Source organism: Scheffersomyces amazonensis (assembly GCF_036850825.1).
Source record: "Scheffersomyces amazonensis strain UFMG-HMD-26.3 chromosome Unknown RJT21scaffold_6, whole genome shotgun sequence".
NCBI lineage: Eukaryota > Fungi > Ascomycota > Pichiomycetes > Serinales > Debaryomycetaceae > Scheffersomyces > Scheffersomyces amazonensis.
The window spans coordinates 990,186-1,009,771 of record NW_027042746.1 but is presented as its reverse complement, the minus strand read 5'-3'; the positions used below and the strand labels follow the sequence as shown (position 1 = coordinate 1,009,771).

Genomic DNA, 19,586 nt, shown 5'->3' with positions numbered 1-19,586 from the left:
TTCAAGGAGTTATATTATTCTACATTTATAAAAATTCAGATCGTGGCATTTAACCGATTAGAACATAAATATATTGTATTATATAAAACTTATGTTTAAAGCATTATTACCCTATAGAATACATGAAAAAAATGAGATTTTGATGAATGAATTTGAATGAGACGAGTTAAATCGCTTATTCTTCATCAGCTTCTTCTTCGTCATCTTCAGCAACAGAGTAGAATTGTAATTGATATTGGTTTTGCTTGGTAGCAACAAATCTAATCCAGTCTCTGATTTGGTTTTTCTTTAAGTATCTCTTGGTCAAGTACTTTAAGTATTTACCGGAGAATTTGGTGTTAGAAACAACAACAACCTTGGTACCTTCAGAGGTGATAGAGATTTCGTCACCTAAGTTACCGACGATACCTTCAACTTTGATGTGTTCAACAAGGTACTTAACGTAACCTTCTTGGTCAAAGACACCGTTGTCAACTGGAGCAGAAACGTCAACGACGAATTTCTTAGCAGCCTTGGATTTTTTAGTGGTCTATAATTATAATTGTTAGTATATAAATTCCCCATCTATATTCATAATCTAGCCTACCGCACTTTATATCACATTACACACTTATGATTCAAAGAACAACTGGGTTTTGGTGTAGAAGATAAAAGACAGCAAAGCTTTAATTTACTATTCCACGATTTAAATTTCATGTATTCCTAAAAGGTCTTGTAATAATGCAAGTTAAACCATAATATATAATAATATAATTAACTCTATGTTCTAACAACTAGTCTCCTTACTTTTCATTGAAACCAAATTCAACTACTCTTCAGGATACTGGTTTATGAATCATTTCTTTCTTCTGATTATTAATTCTTTTGGTTTTCTTTTATTTCACCCATCCAGTTTTTCAATTCTTAAAAACTAAAAGTAATGATAAAAATGATATCTAATGATGATATGGTCAGATATATGAGAGCTTGAGATGGTAAGTCTCATCACTCTATCTTAGTCAATACTTACAATTGGAGCCATTATGTATATATGATGTTGTATAACTATATAAAACAAGTTAATAGATACAAGTGAAAAAGAAAATTCTAATTTTTTTCACCTAACATCGGTCGGTTAGGCTCAGTCTGAATAATTTTTTTTTTCCTGCAGTTTATACGACCAGTAGTTAGGGCTGAAAACCCTGTATTTGCCCTTTTGCGCGTGACCAATTGAGTCATCTGAGTCATCCCTAAAATACACGTGACACGATTTAATGGTAAAGATGACTATTTAATCATACTATGGGTGGGATGATTCATTGTTTGCTGAGTCGTCAACTTTTTTTGCACCCTACCCCTATCAAGCAATTCCCAACATTTAATAAATGCAGCCAATTAAATTCCTACAATAAATAATACAATCTCTCTATTTATCTTGTTTTCTTATTTCAATATTTTGGATATCTATAAAATTAGTCTGTATTGTTTGTAGCCTTATATTTATCTAATAATCATAACTAATAATGATATCCCGCATTCAGTTATCTAAAAGATTTATATCTTCCAGTATAATTAGATTAAACAGTCATAGTCAACCAGCCGTTGTGTTAGGTAAAACCAGTGAATTTGATTCTTCTAAATATCATTTTAATATTTCTACTTCATCTTCAATTAATAATAAAGATATTGAAGATCCAATTCAATTAGCATTAAATTCATCAGAACCAATTAATAATTGGACTAAAGATCAAATTAGACAAATATATAATACTTCACTTTATGATCTTATTCATCAAGCACAAATTCAACATAGAAAACATCATAATCCCCTGGAAATTCAATTATGTACATTATTAAATATTAAAGAGGGTGGATGTTCTGAAGATTGTAAATATTGTTCACAATCTTCAAAGAATGATACTGGACTAAAAGCTAGTAAATTACTTCAAGTTGATCAAGTAATGTTAAAGGCAAGACAAGCAGCTGCAAATGGTAGTACAAGATTTTGTATGGGAGCTGCTTGGAGAGATATGGTTGGTAGAAAATCAAATCTTAAACGAATTGCTGAAATGATTTCTACTATAAATAATGAACTTGGAATGGAAACTTGTGTTACATTAGGAATGCTTGATTCTCAACAAGCAAAAACTTTAAAAGATGCTGGTTTAACAGCTTATAATCATAATATCGATACATCTCGAGAATATTATCCAAATATTATTTCAACAAGAAAATTCGATGAAAGATTACAAACTATTCAAAATGTTAATGATGCCGGAATAAAAGTTTGTACTGGAGGTATATTAGGGATGGGAGAAACTTCAGAAGATCATGTTTCATTCTTATATACTTTATCAAATATGCCTAAACATCCTGAATCACTTCCAATTAATAAATTAGTTCTGATTAAAGGTACTAGATTAGATGAAGAATTATCTCAACTTCCAAAGGATTCTGAACGACATTTAAAATTCGATCAAGTTTTAAAAACTATAGCTACTGCAAGATTAATTATGCCAAAATCTATTATTAGATTAGCGGCTGGTAGATATACTATGAAAGAATATGAACAATTCATTTGTTTCTTAGCGGGAGCTAATGCTATTTTCACAGGAGAAAGAATGTTAACCACCATGTGTAATGGTTGGGATGAAGATATTGAAATGTTAAAAAAATGGGGATTAGTACCAATGAAAAGTTTCTCAAACTAAGTAATTTGTAATTTGCAATTTGTAAGTTTATAGATAAAACTACTCCTCTTCTCGTAAATCATCTAATATATTATCTACTTCAACTGGTTGATCTTCTTCTCTTTCCTCATTCTTAGATACCTTAATAGGACTGGTTTTACTCTTCAGCAGTCCAATTGTATTATTAACAATCGGTAAAGAAAATGATTCATCTTGACTATTATCATTTATCTTTGCAAGTAAATTTCCAGCACTAGTTGAACTTTTATATGTAGAAGAACTTGTGTGGGGAGGAGTCAGTGCACCAATTGATAATTTTGATAATACATTTTCAGTATTAGCTGTAGCTGATAATGGCAGATGTTTTATATGAGGAATTTCAGGATGAGTTTCTCCACTACCACTATTCAAACCCCGATTGATAAACTTGACTGTTTCTAGAGTATCATTACCTTCATCTTCATTATCTCCATATCCATCTCCCTCTCCCTCTCCATCTCCCTCTTCATCTCCATCTCCACTATGATCATTCACAGTATTATAATCATAATCATCATTATCATCAAGATCCTCATTAGCATGAACATTATTATCATCTTCATTATAATTGACTTCAAATAAATCTGGAGATATAGTTAATAAATCATCTAAACCTCCACCTGACCAACCTTTCCTAGCAATTCCCTCAGAGATCTCCAATTGAGCTCGAATTAATGAGCCTGTTTTAATTAAAAGATGATCTTGATTAAATTTAGTAATGATGGAATTGATCTCATGATAATAATCATACTTAAGACGATCGATTTCTTCTAATTGATTAGTCAAATTCAATAAATTATTCTTATATGTATTCAAATTTCTCGTCTTCTTTCTAGCCAACTTCATATTTTCCAATTCTTGATTTCTTAAAATTCTTGATTTCCGTTTAATTTCGGCTTGATAATATCCATGATTAACTTCATAATTATGTTTTAATTTGGCCATTTCTTCAATTAATGGAGTTTCATAACTTGTTTCTATTAATCTACTTAAAATCTGTTGATTACTACCAATCATATATTGTAAACCAGCAGCATTAATTAATCCATCATGAACTAATTTAGGATTATTAATTTTAGGATTCTTATTTATACAATCATCAAGGGCTTCACCAAACTCATTGGCTGCATCACTAACTGTTTGTAATACTCTTCTTAATTTACTGGCTTTCTCTATTACATTTTGATATGAAGTTATACAATTTTGAAAGTCTCGAGAGGTTACTATATCTGGTAAATCTAAAACTGATGGTGAAAATGATGTGAAAGTATTTAATGACGGTTGACGTTTAACTTGACTAGCCGTTGGTGGACCTCCTAGACTATTACCAATGGTGATTCCATTATTATTATTAGTAGTAGTAGTAGTATTCCCTATCTTAGAAGACAGACCATTGCTGAAAGATGGAGATAATGGAGCAGAAGACGTTGAATTCCGTTTATTGACAAGTGAATAGAATTCTGAAAGATGTTCGGGAGGATTAGATGAAAGCGGTGAGTTTAATATATCAGACAGTCCATTTCCATGATGTCTATGATAATCGGCTAGCGACTTGGCTGGAGGTGATTGTTGTAGGGGCATTTTCTTGGTAATTAGGGAGGAATTTAGCAAATCAGAAACTCATATAATTATAGCTGAAAATTGGGGTAAATGTCTAGTGAATCAAAATGGTCAATTGCTAAGTATTTTGGTATAAATATACTGTTATCTATGGGTTGCTTGTTTGTTTATTTGTTATTGTATGGGGGTCCATTGCTGGAGATATTCGCGAGGGGGAAAAATCGCGGTGCATCGTTAGGGAACTTTTTTTTAGCACAGGGTAGGCCACTAGCGAAATAGTGAGGAACATTTAGCTGGAGTAAGGAAGATAGCGAGGGAGTTCCTGAAAGTTAGTGAGTAACGTAGTTTGTAGTCAGTAGTCACCACTTACTAGTGACTAGTAAGCAACATAGTGATTAGAGAGAAGTTTAGTGAATAGTGGGTTAAGTATAGTGTAGTGAAGATTTACTGGATTAAGTGAGTATTCGATCAAAGGCATACGGTCTGTATCTATACTGCAAACTAACATAGTTATATCTACACACGAATGTTGTCGTACGCTAGCTATTTCTCCATATCAGGTGCACTGGGTTGTCAGTCCCACTGTACCACCACAAACAGCTTAAATAGTTAAAATAACTATTTCGCATGCACAAATTACCTGAATAGGCAATGTTTCGCCCAGAGATAATGACAGGAACGTCATAGTTTAGTCACCGCATAAACGAGCATATAACACTGTTAGTGGTGTAGGGGATGGAGGGGGGTAAGGTAACGAGTATTAAAAACTGTAGTGTTACTGTTGTTACTGTTATTACTGTATATATATTGTGACTGTTATTGTTATTAGCATCACTGTAACTAAATTGTAGTGTCATTAATGTGGCTCGTTTTCGGCTCATCGCATTAATAGGGGCCACTGGGCTCAGCTCGGTCTAAAACGTCAACTGGTCATGAGACAATAAGTGTCGGCACACCTGGCCATTCTAACTAAGTAAAAAAGAAATTAGCCAGTGAAATTACTACAAGTTAGTGAACTCTCACAAAAAAAATTCTGTAGCCATTATACTTTCCATGAAGTTTAAAAATTACTGAATTCTGTTCTGCTCACTATTTTACTGTGCCATTGATTTCAATTCATTACTCTATTCACTCTATTAACTGGATTCACCATTGTTATCACTCGGTTAAATATTCTATACTATCACTATTGAACTATCCACTACACTATTAACTTCCTCTGTGTACATCTACGGTTCAATTATATCTTATAGCCCCAATTGATCCTCTCACTAAAATCAGTCTCACTATTTTCTTATCGTTACCGAATAAATATTTTTCGGTTCGCCCCTTGAAATTTCATTCTTTCATCCATCTTCATTAGTTTTGTCTAATTCTTTTCATTCAATTGTTCAATAAATCTACCAATCAATCAACAGAATTATTATTATCAATGTCTACTGCTGCTCCTGTTAAAATCACCCCTTGCTACTTATTTGGTTGGCACGATCCAGTTTTAACTGGTAAAGTTCTTGCCAGTGTCGTTTCAGTATTGGTCATCTTTAAATATATTAATTTATTTAATGTATTTTTCCATATTGCATACATTGGATTATTAGTATCTGCTGCTGCTGAATATGTTGGAAAATTAGTTACTGGTCAAGGTTTTGTTACAAAATATAAACCAACTACTAAATCAGTTGCTAAAATTTTTAATGAATCAATTTTACCTCAAATTGGTGATCTTACTATTTATATTGAAGAAGAATTCAATAAAATTGCTTATTCTCATGATATTGAAACTACTTTAAAAGCTGCTGGTGCTTCTTATATCTTATATAAAGTTACTTCATGGTTTTCTTTATTCACTTTAGCTGTTGTTGCCGTTGTATTTTTCTTTTCTTTCCCTCCATTCTATCAAACTTATCAAATTGAAATTGATCAAGCTGTGGCTGAATATACTAAAATCATTAAAGAAAAAATTGCTGAAATCACTAAATTGGCTCATGAAAAGGCTGCTCCTCATATTGATACTTTAGTTAAAAAAACTGGTCCAGTTGGTTCATTTGTTCAATCTAAATTCCCAACTAGAACTGCCGGTTCAACTGTAGGTGAAAGTAAAACTACTTTTGGTACTGCTGCTGATGCTTCATCTGCTACTACTTCTGGTTCATCTCAATTCCCAAATGCTCCATCAACTACTTTAGGTGAATCCACTTTTGAAGATGCTGTTGATCAAGCTAAATCTGCTGCTCATGAAGCTGCTCCTCAACACTTTTAAGTATTGAAAGGAGTTTTTGCCATTGTTTTTATCCTTTGAAATTTAATATTAGCTTTTCACCCTTTTCCATGTTTAATTATTTGTTGTATACACTAGTAATTGACATTTGATGGTGCAATTGTCATTACCACTGCGATTATTATTTATTTTTAAGTGCTGGTCTACAGTATTAATTTGTCCCATGAGGATATATGTTTAAAGAATTTGTTATTTCAAACAAATTGAATTAGTTTTTTATATATTTACACTATTATAGCTTGAATTAATTTAATTAATATTAATTTGTATTTTGCTATATATCTCAAATCATTTCCTTGTACACATTATAAAGTAAAGATTATTCACAATCATCAGGAGTTGGTAATCTCTTATAACAAGCTATCCATTTACTACCATTATTTCTAGTAACCTTTTGACCTTCTTCTGTTGAATTATACATTATTTCAACACATTTATCTTGACTTTCCCAATCTTTACTTAATCTTTCAAATAATGGATGTTCATCAAGATGTTGAACCATCCAATTATGAAGATCTTCAACATCAGTAATAGTATAAATAACTCCTCCTTCTTTTAATACAAATGCATATTCTGATAATAAAGTATTGGTAACAATTCTTGCCTTATGCTTTCTTTGCTTAAAATGTGGATCAGGAAAGCAAAAGAATATCTTTGATAATTGACCTTTAGTAAAGAAATTAGGTAAGAATTTCATAGCATTTGATCTTAATACAGCTATATTTTGATATTGTTCAGCATGAGTTTTTCTTAAGGCAATAATTCTATCTTGAACATATTGAGTTACTTGAACTCTAATTTCCATACCTAGTATTAAAGATTGAGGAAATTCTGGACTTAATTTTATTAATAATCCACCATATCCACATCCTATATCAGCAATTTCTACTTTACTTTTATCAAATGTTTCAGGATATAATTTAGACCAGTCCATTTCTGATGGTGATCTAGGATAATCCAATCTATGATCAGAAAATGGATTAGAATGAGCTCTTTGTCTATAATATCTCTTTCGAGGTAAATCTAAATTTAATTCATTCTCATGTTTAACTTTCTTTTTAGCTTGAGCTACTTCACGAGTTTCAAACTTAACTTCTCGGTATGCTTTCCGTTTACTTTCAGCCTCTCTTTGTTCTTTTAGTTGTGTCTCTTTATCCTTATTAGAAGGAGGTTGGTATGGTTTAGGCATGGTTTATCTGGACTTTTATAGTGTTATAGTGAATCAGTTAGACTAATTCGATGAGATGCATACTGGAAATTTTTTTTTAATCTACTGGGAGATTTTTCAGAAGCTGCGAATTTTTCACATTAAATGGTAATTTGTATATATTGTATTTATAAATATATATATATATATATATATATATGAGATTTATATGATATATGGTAATAATATGGGTACTATTTACAGGTGAATAATGTCACACTAATTTATGCAGATGGTTCATCTTCCTTCTTTTCATTAGGGTCAATGTCTTTTCTTCTTTCTTCTAAAGTTAAATATAAATGAGTACTAGCAGCTTCTAAAGTTCTTACTAAACCTGCTCCACCTAATATGGTCAATAAACCAGCTAATTGACTTTGTAAAGTTAATTTATTAGGTAAACTCTTAAATTCATTAATTTCCTCAACATTATAAATGGATTTTTCAACTTTTGCACCTACTAAAATTAATTTATCTTGATATTTCTTAAGAAGTTTAATAACTTTTTCAACATGTTCTGGTTCACCCTTTGATATAGAAATTATAGCAGTTGGACCATGTATAATAGGTAATAATGGATGTTTTCTTCCACGATTCCTTTGACTAACTCCCTTTGCAGCAGGATCTTCTTCATGAGCATTTTTAAGATAAATTTCATATATCCCCAGTCTTAAAACATGCAATTTAGATTCATTAATTTTCTTTAATTCCGATCTAATGGTGGCATTATCGGCTTTATTGATATTATTATGATGTACATATAATACTATATCATTATTATCATTAATATGTTTATATAAATCAATTAAATAAGTCTTTCTATTAAATTCTCCCTTCTCAGTAATTCGTTGATTGGTTACTGATGGTTCAACAACTTTAGTACTATAAAATGCTACAGGACGAGTAAAAATTGATGAATGAACAGAAACAGAAATAGAATTTGTGGCAATCTTAGAAGCCAATATACTGCTTCTTATCCCACGTATTGAAATCATAAGGTTATCTCTTAAATTATCAATCCAGACTTGTCTTTGATAGTCGAGTACCGTTGAAATTTTTTTTTTCATTAAACTGTCTGTCTGCTTCTTTGTTTGTTCTGATTCGCACGACTGTTCCCGCCTACAGTCACATGAATTCCTATAAAATGGTTTATTATCTACATTAATTCCCCTGAAATTTAGGATATAAGATACGCTGTCTAAATCTATATCCAAAGTAACTATCCAGTCATAGTCTGAGTCATTTTCACTTCTTTATATTCACCATAATTCATCCCAAATGGATTGCAGACTGTACACGACCTCTTCCAAGCAACAAAAAATCTACTAGGAGCACATCTAGTTAAATTTTTATAGTAGTCCGATAGATCACTTTTAGTAAATTTAGAGGACTGAGTTCATTGCTAGCACTACTGCGTATAAAATTTATAAACCAGATGGATGTTATCGAAAAGAAGCTGACAGAATCCACTTCAGGTGGTGTTGAAAATTCTTCATCATCATCATCTCAACCACAAATTAATAGTAATAATGCTTTAAGTAATAAATGGGATCTTTCAATTAATAATATGAATTTATCTGATTCTTCAGGTTTAGAAAATACTCCACCTCCTTCAGTTAATTCACTTAAAAGAAAATTTGAAAATGATAATTCAAAAACTCCTTCAAATATAAAATCATCTAAATTTAATAAAAATCCAATATTTGATGTTGAATTAGGTTCATCAATTGGATTCATTGATTTACAAAAATTAGAATATGCAACTAAAACTCTTCAAAAAAATGTTAGATTAATTTTAAATGATTCACCTAATTTATATGAATTAAAGAAAATATTAACTTCTGATAAACTTGATACAAATACTAAAGTAGAATTAGAAGCAAATAAATATGTTCAATTATCTGCATCATTAAAGAGTAAATATGATGTGGGAAATTTAAAAATTTTTGATGAAATTTTAGCTGGACAAATTGATTTTACTGAAGAAGAATTTGATCAATTGTATGAAAAAAATAAAGAAATTAATGATAATACAATTGAAATTAATCTACCAATTGAAGTATCAGAAGATAAAGTATTGACACCTGAAATAACAGAAGAATTTGAAGTTCCACCTTTACCTACAATTGAAAATCCTCAATTACTTGCAAGAGTCTTTATTCATAAATCTCTAATCAATAGTAGATCTTATTTGGATCAAACTGAATTAATTGGGGGTCATAATGAAAGATTGGAATTTCTTGGAGATTCAATTTTAAATAATTTGGTAACTTTAATGATATATAACAGATTTCCCACTTCTTCTGAAGGTGAATTGACTATTCTTAGATCTCATTTAATTGATAATAGAACATTGGCTCAATTCGCCATTCAATATGGTTTTCATAAAAAGTTAAGAGCTAGTATTGATGAAGATTTTCTTAAGACTGGTGAAAAAAAGATTTTTGCCGATATTTTTGAAGCTTATATTGGTGCTTTAGGTATGGAAAGAACTAACCTTAGCGAAGTAAAAGAATGGCTTGCGAAATTATATGAAAATAAAATTAAAAAATATGAAGCAGAACAAATCAATTTAGATCCTGTTGATAAAGAAGCTAAATCTGAATTATATTCAGTGGTTGGTACTGCACAATTACATCCTCAATATATTGTGGTAGATGAAGGTAATGGAGTTCAAAAAGATTTTGAAGTTGAATGTAGAATGGGTATGGATTTATTAGGGACTGGAAGAGCAAGTTCTCAAAAGGAAGCAGGTTTGAGAGCTGCGATGTCAGCTTTAAAAAATAGACCCATGTTAGAAAAATATCATCGTATTCGTATGGCAACTGATAGAAAGGAGTCTGCTAAGCCCACTACAAAGAAGACGAATAAAAAATCCAATTCTAATGAATTAAATGATGAAAAGAAAACTCCAAGATCTCCTATACGAACAGGTATATTCCCTCTTAAAGCAAATGGAGTTGATCCTTTAGATAATGATGCAAAAAATACTTTATATGCAGAAATTGGAAAAAGAATTGGTGAGGTACCTCAATATATTATAACAAGAACTGCTAACGATTTAACTATTGTATCTTTATCAATAAGAGGTTTAGTAGTTGTTGTAGCTACAGATAAATCAAAGAAGAAAGCAATGACAAGAGCTGCTATGACTTTGTTAAATCATCCAAGTGCGTTAGATGAAATTTGCAAAGATTCCTTTACATAGAGTAGTAGTTAACCGTAAATAATGTATGATGATATTTATAGCTTTCGAATTCTGTTCCAGAATTTACTATTTGTACTTGACTTCATTGTCAATTCTTTTAATCAAGTCTATTAATGTATTACCCTTTTCAAGCAACCGTAGCATACAACTGTAGCTTGTGTTTCGGCACTACTAACTTAATATATTCATTATGCAAGTAACTTTGTTCATATTAAAGAAGCCAGTATGTATGCTTATATAATGAAATCGAATTCCCCACCTCACTATCTGTAGTCCACCTCTTTTTTCTTCGTATTATAGTTGTTTTACTCCTCTTTTATGATCCTTTTGCATTTCAATAAATTAAGAAATACGCACTGATAACTGCGCACATAAATCAACTCATAACTCCACCAAAAATTAAGGAAATAACTTGAAATTTAGTTTCAAACATGGCCAGAAGCTTATTGATTACAGATATTGCAAAAAAACAAAAAAATGGACGAGTCCGGAGTCGAACCGGAGACCTTTCGCATGCTAAGCGAACGCGCTACCAACTACGCCACACGCCCAATGAAATTGAGTGAGAAATGGTCCCTAGCAGGATCGAACTGCTGATCTTGGCGTTATTAGCACCACGCCTTAACCAACTGGGCCAAGGGACCATTTTACAAACGAAAAAAGTGCTCGCTCGATGCTAAGCTGCAGCACATTTATATGCAGGATTTTCCAGAATTCCGATCACGTGACCATTTTTATATTCTTAATTAATTCATTGATCATTATAGTATTAATGTATTAAATAAATCTAATGTCAATATGTGAATCTTAATTAACGGATCTACAATTAATTTACTTTATATATTTTGTGCGTGTCTGATAATATCAAGAATATATATTTTTTTGGATATATGGTAGCGATGATGAACTTTTGATAAAATTTACGTCCAAAATATGACAATTCATATATAATGCAAAATATATATATTTCTATAAATTATGTAAAACATTTAATTATTAGATACTTTATCTTTCATAGCAGATTTCATGGTTGACTCATATTGAAATTTATAAAAGTCAACAATATCTTGGTGTTTCCGATCACTTGAGCGATATGTACCAATTAACTTATTGTATTCACCCAAACTTCTAATCCCTATCATATCTTCATTCCATTTACAATAGGCTCGATTGAATTTAACTAAAGATATTTCAACCAACAGATCAAGTTGTAAAAGTAAGCCAGGTAAAAATTTCAGTAACTCAAAATCTAATTCAGTGAATGATGCATTTCTATGAGCTTTTCTCTTTCTATGCAAATTTAACTTCTCATCAACTTTTTTGCATACAGCTAATGCATGATCTAAGTTAACAACAATTTCTTTCTGAATAATTTTAACTATACTCTCATATGTATTATTTAGTTGGTTATTTAATTTTAAATGAAAGCTTGAATACATGGATGTAATATATCTTGAATCTGAGACAGTATCTTTGTCCTCAAGAAGATTTTGCCAATACTCACAGAATTTTAGTTGTGTTTGAATAAACTTAACTAAACTTAATGCATGATCGTTCATACTTTCTCTAAAGTACTTTAAATGATGGAATTTATACTTAAATTGAAGAGTCATGTGTGGTTTTAAAAGTTGCACTGAAGGTCCAACATCTGATTGATCTAAAGGTAAAGAAGGTAAAATCTTCTGAATAGATGGTAGTTTTGTATTTTTACTTTGTTTTTTGAAATCAAATTCTTTAGTTTTTCTACCAGCAACTTGGAAGTCTTCAGAAGATTTGGGAGGACCTTGATCATATTCTTCGTACATTCTTGGACGTGGTTTTTCATCATGAAAGGAATTATCAACAATTGTATCAATTTTATCAAAATCTGTATACAGTTTAATAGAACACTTGAGAGCCTCTTCCAGTAAAAGGAAACATTTATCCTTTAATGAATTGAATTTTGATAAAGAAGAAATAAGACTCTGATGAAAATATTGCTTATTAGTGAAGGAACTAGAATTTATCAAATCTTTGATTCTTGTAGGGTACAGAAATATATAGTCTATTGGAAGTTTCAAGATATGTGCTCCTTCTTCATTACAGAATTCTTCTCCTCTCAATAAAAATATTAATTTGCAATGATATCTTAATATGATTCTTTCGAAGGAAGAATCACTAAAGAAGCTACCTAAGATAATACTTCCAAAATCGAAATTTTCAATCTTGGCATTGTATGCTAATTGAAATATATTTAAGTCAAGCAAGTCTTTACCTTTAAATAGCGTCTTCAAATCAGAAAACCCAGAAAGACTAATTAATGATGTCAAAGTTACTTTAATAAAGTCTTCGAGTCTGTTATTAAAGCGATTAAATTCCTCAAATCCTTTGCGATCACTTGATTGTTTGATTGCAAACTCTTCTACTAATTTTAAAGAATCCTTCAATTTCTTAAGAATTTGGACTCCCTCCTCAACGAATGAAACAATTTCTCTGATATAGTTGAAAGTCTTATTATTAATATTATTAATATTATTATTATCACTAGTCTTAGTTTTCCAGAAATGGGTTTTAATGGGTGAATCTACTTTCTTATATGTTTGATTCACACCATCCTCACTTAAAAAGACATCGCATGTTCTTTTGGTATCATATTTTTGATTATTTGAAAGCATTGCTCATTACTATACAAACTAACAGATAAAAGACTTTTAAGATTCTAAAGTAAAAATTAACTTAGTTATATACTACTCTACAAAAGTTTTGTTACAGTTTCAGAAATTGCTGCGATGTTTCATCGATGCAAAAAAAATCAGATGACTGCGAAATGTTTTATAAGTCGCATCCAAACCTCTAATCTCAAACATTTATACATTTAACATTTATTAAGCCAATGTTTCAGTCATTAGTTAAAATAATTGATTCATTTTCCATTACACCTCTACCCAAATATTCACTAATAAATTTGAATTTATCATGAGTTTCCTTTAATGCACTGTCAAACACTTCGAAATTGTCTTTAGATTTAAATTGACTAGCTCTTACTGCTCTAACTTCTTCTAATTCATTACTACAAATAGGACATTGTCTACTATTAATATCTTCTTCAGGAAAATTTCTACTATCATTATTAACTGATACAATAATATTATCTGCCAAGCATTTCTGATGATACGAATGCTTACATTTAAAATGAATCACGGGGAAATCTAATTTTAATTGACAAGATGAGCATTTATTATTCTGAATAATAAATGGTTTTGTTAATAATTCTGTTAATTTATGACTATTTTTAGTAGACTCATTTTCATAGTATTCAATTAATTTAGAATTATTAGAAATTTCTCTATTCTGAGAATCAAAATAATCTATAAGAAAATCTTTAACCAAACCTAATGTTACATATTCATTTTGATTTTCAGTTAAAACTTGTATAACTTCTAAAGGATTCATCAATCTTTTATCCACAATTTTGGTTAGAACAAACTTAAAATCTGCATTAGATACTTTTTCAAATACATCTTGACTAGAAATAATGAATTTCAACCACATTTTATAAAGTTCAGGCTTAATATCTCCATATTTCTTTATGACTTGAATACAACCTTCTACATCATTAGAGATTTCATAACTTCTAAATAAACTTTCTTCCACTCCAGCTTGAACTTTTGCCATCACTTCTCCTTCTTTAAAATCATATATATGAGAAATTAATAATAATGAAGTAGAATCAAATAATGTTGAATTTACTTCAGTTAATTCTCTAGCTTTTTCAAGCCATTGCGTCTCACCCTGTTCACTTAATTTATTTAAGGAAAGATACATTTCCAATAAGGTAATTAATAAATCCTTTTTATCATTAACATTTCCTTGATACTTCTCAAAGGATTCAATACATGCTTCTAAAAAGATAACAAATTCATTTGGATGACTAATGAAACTTGGATATATCAAACTAGGTTTTGGTGGGAGATATGTTGGCTCACTAAACTCTTCAGTTTCTGTTTCTGTTTCTATATCTTTAACTTCTTCTTCACCTAATGATAATCCTGATAAATAATTCAAAAATGTTCGATAATCATTAATTGTAGAATTATTTTCCTTTTCTTCAATAATATCTTCATGTTCTTGTTTGTTTAGATTATCTTCTTTAAAGAGATCGAATTTTTCTTCACTAGCCCGATATTTACATGTAAATACTTTAATTAATAATTCTGTTGTTTCAAGGGGACAATAATCTAAGAACTTCTTAGAGTGATCAATTAAAATTAACAATAATTCATCTATTGGTAAAGATTTCACATATTTTAAACATTGTTTTACAATATGTTCTGGACTCTTTATATTGTGTAAGCGTAACTCTGTATCAGTATCATCATTGATGACTGATTTTTCTAAATGATCCTTTGGAAGTATCTTTTCACTAGAGAATTTCGATGAATTCAATTCATTCAATTGAATTTCCACTATTAAGTTAGGTTGATTTAATTTATATAACAACTTTATGACTTGTTTGAAATATCCACATTCTTTGAACAAATTAATTATTAATTGAAAGTTTAATTCTTGTAAATTATTATCTTCAAGATTTAATTCAGTAATGAATTCATCCAATTCATTAATTAACTTCAATTTACAATAACAACACAATAATAATGTAATATGATCATTATTAGCAAGTTTTAATTCATATAATGCGAATAAGAATTTTGCAAGATTAGGGATATTAGCTGAATCTTTGAATTTTGTAATAATATTCATAATAAAATCATCAACTTCTTCAGTCGTAACTTCCTTTTCAAATAAACTTAAACATTTTATGAAGATATCAATAGATAAATCAAAATCTTGATGATCATAGAGATATTCTGCATGTAATTTTTGAATTCTTAATAATACTTCATTAGATAATTTAAATTGTTGAGCTAAAGTATAAGCAACTGGGAAAAGATTTCTTTGTAATATCAATTCTATTTGTTGATTAATTGGCTTTTCATGAAGTTTATATAATACTCCATCATTGGATAATAAATAAATATCATCATGCATTATGAATATATGATTAATAAGACTGTTGGGGATTAATAAATTAAACGAAGAATGTTTATTCAATAAATCCAATATTACGACTCTAGATATTAATTTCTTTTTATTGGTAGATATAACCGAATCTTCTTGTTGATGAGATATTATTAGTAAATAATTATCAGAATAACGAAATATCCTGGACTTTGGCATTTCGAAATTAATAGTTTGAATTCGATTAATATGATTATAATAAAGAATAGAATCTGGTTTCCCTACAATCAAATTTTGTGATTTTATATCCACATCAGTACAATTTAAATCAACTCCAGATTTATTATTTAATATCCTTAATGGTTTACCTTGATTTCTTCCTGTTGTTATAACTGTAAGAATCTTTGATGTTGTTGTAACGTATAATAAATCTTCAAATTTATTAAATTGAATACTTGTGACTGGATCATTAGATTCATATATTAATCTTTGTTTAGACCCTCTATCTCTTAATAAATCTCCTCGTATAAGTATAACTTTACCATTAGTATAACCTACTGCTACACATGATAAATCAATAGTACATTGAAAACAACTAATTGGATATGAATTATCTCCATTAGATATTTGAGCTTGAGTTTGAAATTTAAATTTATAAGCATCTTCATCTATGTTATTAATATGAATAATTTTATTTAAATCCCATAATTTCATAATTGATGGTGAACCTTGCTTTTCTGCTAAAGTAACCAAAAGGTTTTCATTTGAATTTTGACTAGATAATGGAATTGGTCGAATAAAACTTATAGTATAATCAATATCATAAGCTAAAAATGTCTTTAAAGTTATAAAATTATTAGGATCTATTATTTTTAAATATGAATTAGATACTGCTATAACTAAGTATGATTTAGTGGCATTAATGGATGTTAAAGAAGAATCTGAATATAAAGCATCATTGGTTTGAAAGCTTGGATCACGTATGGGAGTGAAATCAAACAATTGAAACTGTCTCCACGTACTAGGGATTGTGGACATTGTTTCCAGTACGGTTTATAGTGAACACTGTAGGTACTATTACTATTCCTAATTCGGTTTTCCGGTATTTTATGATATCGCTCTCTCGTATTTTTTCGTCAGAGCGCACTACATACTGCTAAAAAAAAAGAATATGAGTTTTGCAGTCTATATTTTCTATAATAAGAGTAGAGCAATTATCATTAGGAAAGGAAGTAGTATTGTTTGAACAATCAAACCCGAAGTACCGGAAAGGAATTGATATGGTTGTGAAGTAAAATTCCTATTTGTAATAACTCCCCCAAAAGTTCTGGTAATTGGTAATGGCAGATTAAATTTCAATGGTTGTGTAGAAGTATTAAATGATGGAGCAGAAGAGAAAGAAAATCCCCTTTTAGTGCTATGCTTAGTTATTGATTTTATTACTTTAGAGCTTGCCCGAATCGAAGTTTCATCCCACATATCAAAATCTATGGTTTGTCTTTGATGACTAGAATTAAATTTCTCTCTTTTCAATGAAGGTATATATGGAGTGGGCTCTGCAGTACTCCCCTGAGATAATGTAGAGTTAAGTTCAATTTCAGCTCCTAATCCTGGTGATGTACTGGAAACAAGGAATTCTATAGTACCAGTTGATTCTAAACTCAGAGATAATGTACTTAAGGAAAACGAATAAGTTGAAATTTCTTCCATCAGCTTTGTTGCTTCTGAAATGACTATATAGCCAGTACTCTCTGATATTGAATCGATTAAATGAAAAGTTGTGGTCTTTGGAGAAATTTCAACCTCAGAGTTAGAATACATCAGAGAACATTCTTGACAGCCTGGAACGGAGATATCTATAATGGTCATACTATTTCCAATTTGTAGATGTCCGTCATTATCAAAATTTAGAAACTTTCTACCTGTTCTGGGCCTGTATGAGATAGTAGTTTGATGATGGTGTAAATTTGAAGTAATTGTTTCAGTTAACATAGTAGAAGTGGAACTGATGTTTAGTTCTGTAGTCTTATGGGGTTGAATACTTTGGGTACTAATTGGAATAATTACTGAAGGTGATGGGTAAGCTGATGATGGGCCCAATTCAAAACTAGTGTTCAAGTAAGTAGACATATTTGACTTTGACGTAAATGGGATATGTTGGGAATATTTTGAAGATATGATATGGGAAGTTGATGTAAAAGTTGAATCAGTGGAATTTATATAAGTTGTATATACATCAGTTGAATTACTACTTTTATATTCATCACAATCAGAATCGTCTTCTTGACTTTGTTCACCTTCATCATGATGGTGATCAGGAGATTCTTTTTCAGAACATTCTTCATCGCTGAATTCATCTTCCTCTAAATAATCACAATCCTCTTCCAAATTATCACTATTACTTGAATTAGAAGTTTCAGGAAATCCAATAACCACCGAGGGATCTGATGATGAATTAGATAATATTTTGGGTAACCTCTCAAGAAAGGACTGATTATTCTCAGTTTTATTATTTAGAATATTTTCAATAATTCTTGCAACATCATCAACGATATTTGTTTCATGAATTGGTACTTGAATCTTATCATCTATTTGTAGAGGTCTGAATTGACTTTGTTTCCTTATTTTTCTAAGAGGATGGATTCTATGAAATGAATTCAGGAGAGTCTTTTCCAGTGTAACTTTCAGCGATAAAGTAAGAGATATAGTAAAGGTAATGAATATCAATAATGAAGATTCCAAGAGCTTCATACTGAAATAATCCTCTTGTGTAATTAACTTAATAAAACTAATAATTTTGTAAGCTATGTTTTTTTTTGCAATGGCGGTTAAAACTAATTTGGTGCAATTTTACAAGAGCGAGGTCAGGCTTGTGGCTCATTTTTTTTGGGAGAGAACTCAGGCATTATTTTCCATTAATCAAACCACAAGAACATTTACTTTCCACCTTTTCACTGTTTCAAAGGGATATGGATCGTTTACAAGAAAGTATAATTGCAAGATTTGAGAACTTTCCAGATCCAGACTCAATAAATTGCTCCCATGTTTTCTTAGTAACAAATTGCAGCAAAGAAATTACGTAACTCAGTTTCACTTTGTTTCACATTGTGCATAGGCCGAGAGAAACGCCAAATTTAGACTAGCTTGAAATTAAATGATTTTTGATTTCAAAACTATTACTTTCTGCCATTGTTGGTCTCGAAATAATACGGGGCTAAATTAAGAACTTTAAGTACTAAATTGCTCTTTCCCATTTAGGTGTGCGCATTTTTTTTACTTTGTAACCCTATTAGTGCAGATAAGATAAAGGAATCATATGCGTCAAGAAGAACAGATTCCGAGCTCCGAGCAGAATGCAAAGAACATCCACAACGCCGATCCCGAATTCAACCTAGTGAAGTGTAGTGGAACTTGAATTTTCTCAGAATAGAATCTAGAAGAAGTTCAAAGAGCCAGTACCAGATTGGATCAGCATAATTGGACATGAACCTGCTTCCATTCATCTTATTCAAAAGAAAAAAAATAATAGAAATACATTGAACGTACCTAAGGATGACTATTGCCTGACATAACACCTAATTAAGGAACTGAAATTGATAACTATGGAGTGTTTTATGCAGCCTCACTTCA

At 30.3% G+C, this 19,586-nt stretch overlaps 10 protein-coding genes and 2 non-coding genes across 12 annotated transcripts; 3 read left to right on the top strand and 9 right to left on the bottom strand. All coding sequences in view use genetic code 12, as the record gives it.

The window, feature by feature from the left end:
- Positions 1 to 175: 175 nt before the first annotated feature.
- On the bottom strand, positions 176 to 1,021 carry RJT21DRAFT_754 (60S ribosomal protein eL22; the record flags this gene model as incomplete). Its single annotated transcript, XM_064885213.1, has 2 exons — positions 176 to 529; positions 1,010 to 1,021. 2 exons carry the CDS (start codon positions 1,019 to 1,021, stop codon positions 176 to 178), a joined length of 366 nt encoding a protein of 121 aa, XP_064736979.1.
- Positions 1,022 to 1,033: 12 nt separating this feature from the next.
- On the top strand, positions 1,034 to 2,710 carry BIO2 (biotin synthase). Its single transcript, XM_064884929.1, has one exon. The coding sequence runs from the start codon at positions 1,503 to 1,505 to the stop codon at positions 2,688 to 2,690; it is 1,188 nt and encodes a 395-aa protein (XP_064736978.1). The 5' UTR covers positions 1,034 to 1,502; the 3' UTR covers positions 2,691 to 2,710.
- On the bottom strand, positions 2,710 to 4,734 carry RJT21DRAFT_52347 (uncharacterized protein). Its single transcript, XM_064884930.1, has one exon. It carries the CDS (start codon positions 4,287 to 4,289, stop codon positions 2,730 to 2,732), a length of 1,560 nt encoding a protein of 519 aa, XP_064736977.1. The 5' UTR covers positions 4,290 to 4,734; the 3' UTR covers positions 2,710 to 2,729.
- A 576-nt stretch (positions 4,735 to 5,310) lies between these two features.
- RJT21DRAFT_122562 (uncharacterized protein) lies at positions 5,311 to 6,812 on the top strand. Its single transcript, XM_064882445.1, has one exon. The coding sequence runs from the start codon at positions 5,701 to 5,703 to the stop codon at positions 6,526 to 6,528; it is 828 nt and encodes a 275-aa protein (XP_064736976.1). The 5' UTR covers positions 5,311 to 5,700; the 3' UTR covers positions 6,529 to 6,812.
- Positions 6,813 to 7,913, bottom strand: RJT21DRAFT_122561 (tRNA (guanine46-N7)-methyltransferase). The gene has a single exon (XM_064882444.1). The coding sequence runs from the start codon at positions 7,733 to 7,735 to the stop codon at positions 6,866 to 6,868; it is 870 nt and encodes a 289-aa protein (XP_064736975.1). The 5' UTR covers positions 7,736 to 7,913; the 3' UTR covers positions 6,813 to 6,865.
- A 64-nt stretch (positions 7,914 to 7,977) lies between these two features.
- On the bottom strand, positions 7,978 to 8,745 carry RJT21DRAFT_749 (mitochondrial 54S ribosomal protein uL10m; the record flags this gene model as incomplete). The annotated part of the gene is made up of 1 exon (XM_064885212.1): positions 7,978 to 8,745. The coding sequence occupies one exon, from the start codon at positions 8,743 to 8,745 to the stop codon at positions 7,978 to 7,980; it is 768 nt and encodes a 255-aa protein (XP_064736974.1).
- A 572-nt stretch (positions 8,746 to 9,317) lies between these two features.
- DCR1 (ribonuclease III) lies at positions 9,318 to 10,958 on the top strand (the record flags this gene model as incomplete). Its single annotated transcript, XM_064885550.1, has 1 exon — positions 9,318 to 10,958. The coding sequence occupies one exon, from the start codon at positions 9,318 to 9,320 to the stop codon at positions 10,956 to 10,958; it is 1,641 nt and encodes a 546-aa protein (XP_064736973.1).
- A 478-nt stretch (positions 10,959 to 11,436) lies between these two features.
- Positions 11,437 to 11,509, bottom strand: RJT21DRAFT_t119. The gene has a single exon. It is a non-coding gene; the product is annotated as a tRNA-Ala (tRNA).
- A 19-nt stretch (positions 11,510 to 11,528) lies between these two features.
- On the bottom strand, positions 11,529 to 11,602 carry RJT21DRAFT_t118. Its single transcript has one exon. It is a non-coding gene; the product is annotated as a tRNA-Ile (tRNA).
- A 253-nt stretch (positions 11,603 to 11,855) lies between these two features.
- FAV1 (Fav1p) lies at positions 11,856 to 13,723 on the bottom strand. Its single transcript, XM_064884927.1, has one exon. It carries the CDS (start codon positions 13,610 to 13,612, stop codon positions 11,948 to 11,950), a length of 1,665 nt encoding a protein of 554 aa, XP_064736972.1. The 5' UTR covers positions 13,613 to 13,723; the 3' UTR covers positions 11,856 to 11,947.
- A 112-nt stretch (positions 13,724 to 13,835) lies between these two features.
- VPS11 (tethering complex subunit) lies at positions 13,836 to 17,015 on the bottom strand (the record flags this gene model as incomplete). Its single annotated transcript, XM_064879892.1, has 2 exons — positions 15,362 to 17,015; positions 13,836 to 15,268 (listed from the first exon to the last, which is right to left on the bottom strand). Exons 1-2 carry the CDS (start codon positions 16,992 to 16,994, stop codon positions 13,836 to 13,838), a joined length of 3,066 nt encoding a protein of 1,021 aa, XP_064736971.1. The 5' UTR covers positions 16,995 to 17,015.
- Positions 17,016 to 17,150: 135 nt separating this feature from the next.
- On the bottom strand, positions 17,151 to 18,707 carry RJT21DRAFT_128264 (uncharacterized protein; the record flags this gene model as incomplete). Its single annotated transcript, XM_064882912.1, has 1 exon — positions 17,151 to 18,707. One exon carries the CDS (start codon positions 18,705 to 18,707, stop codon positions 17,151 to 17,153), a length of 1,557 nt encoding a protein of 518 aa, XP_064736970.1.
- Between the last annotated feature and the right edge of the window lie 879 nt (positions 18,708 to 19,586).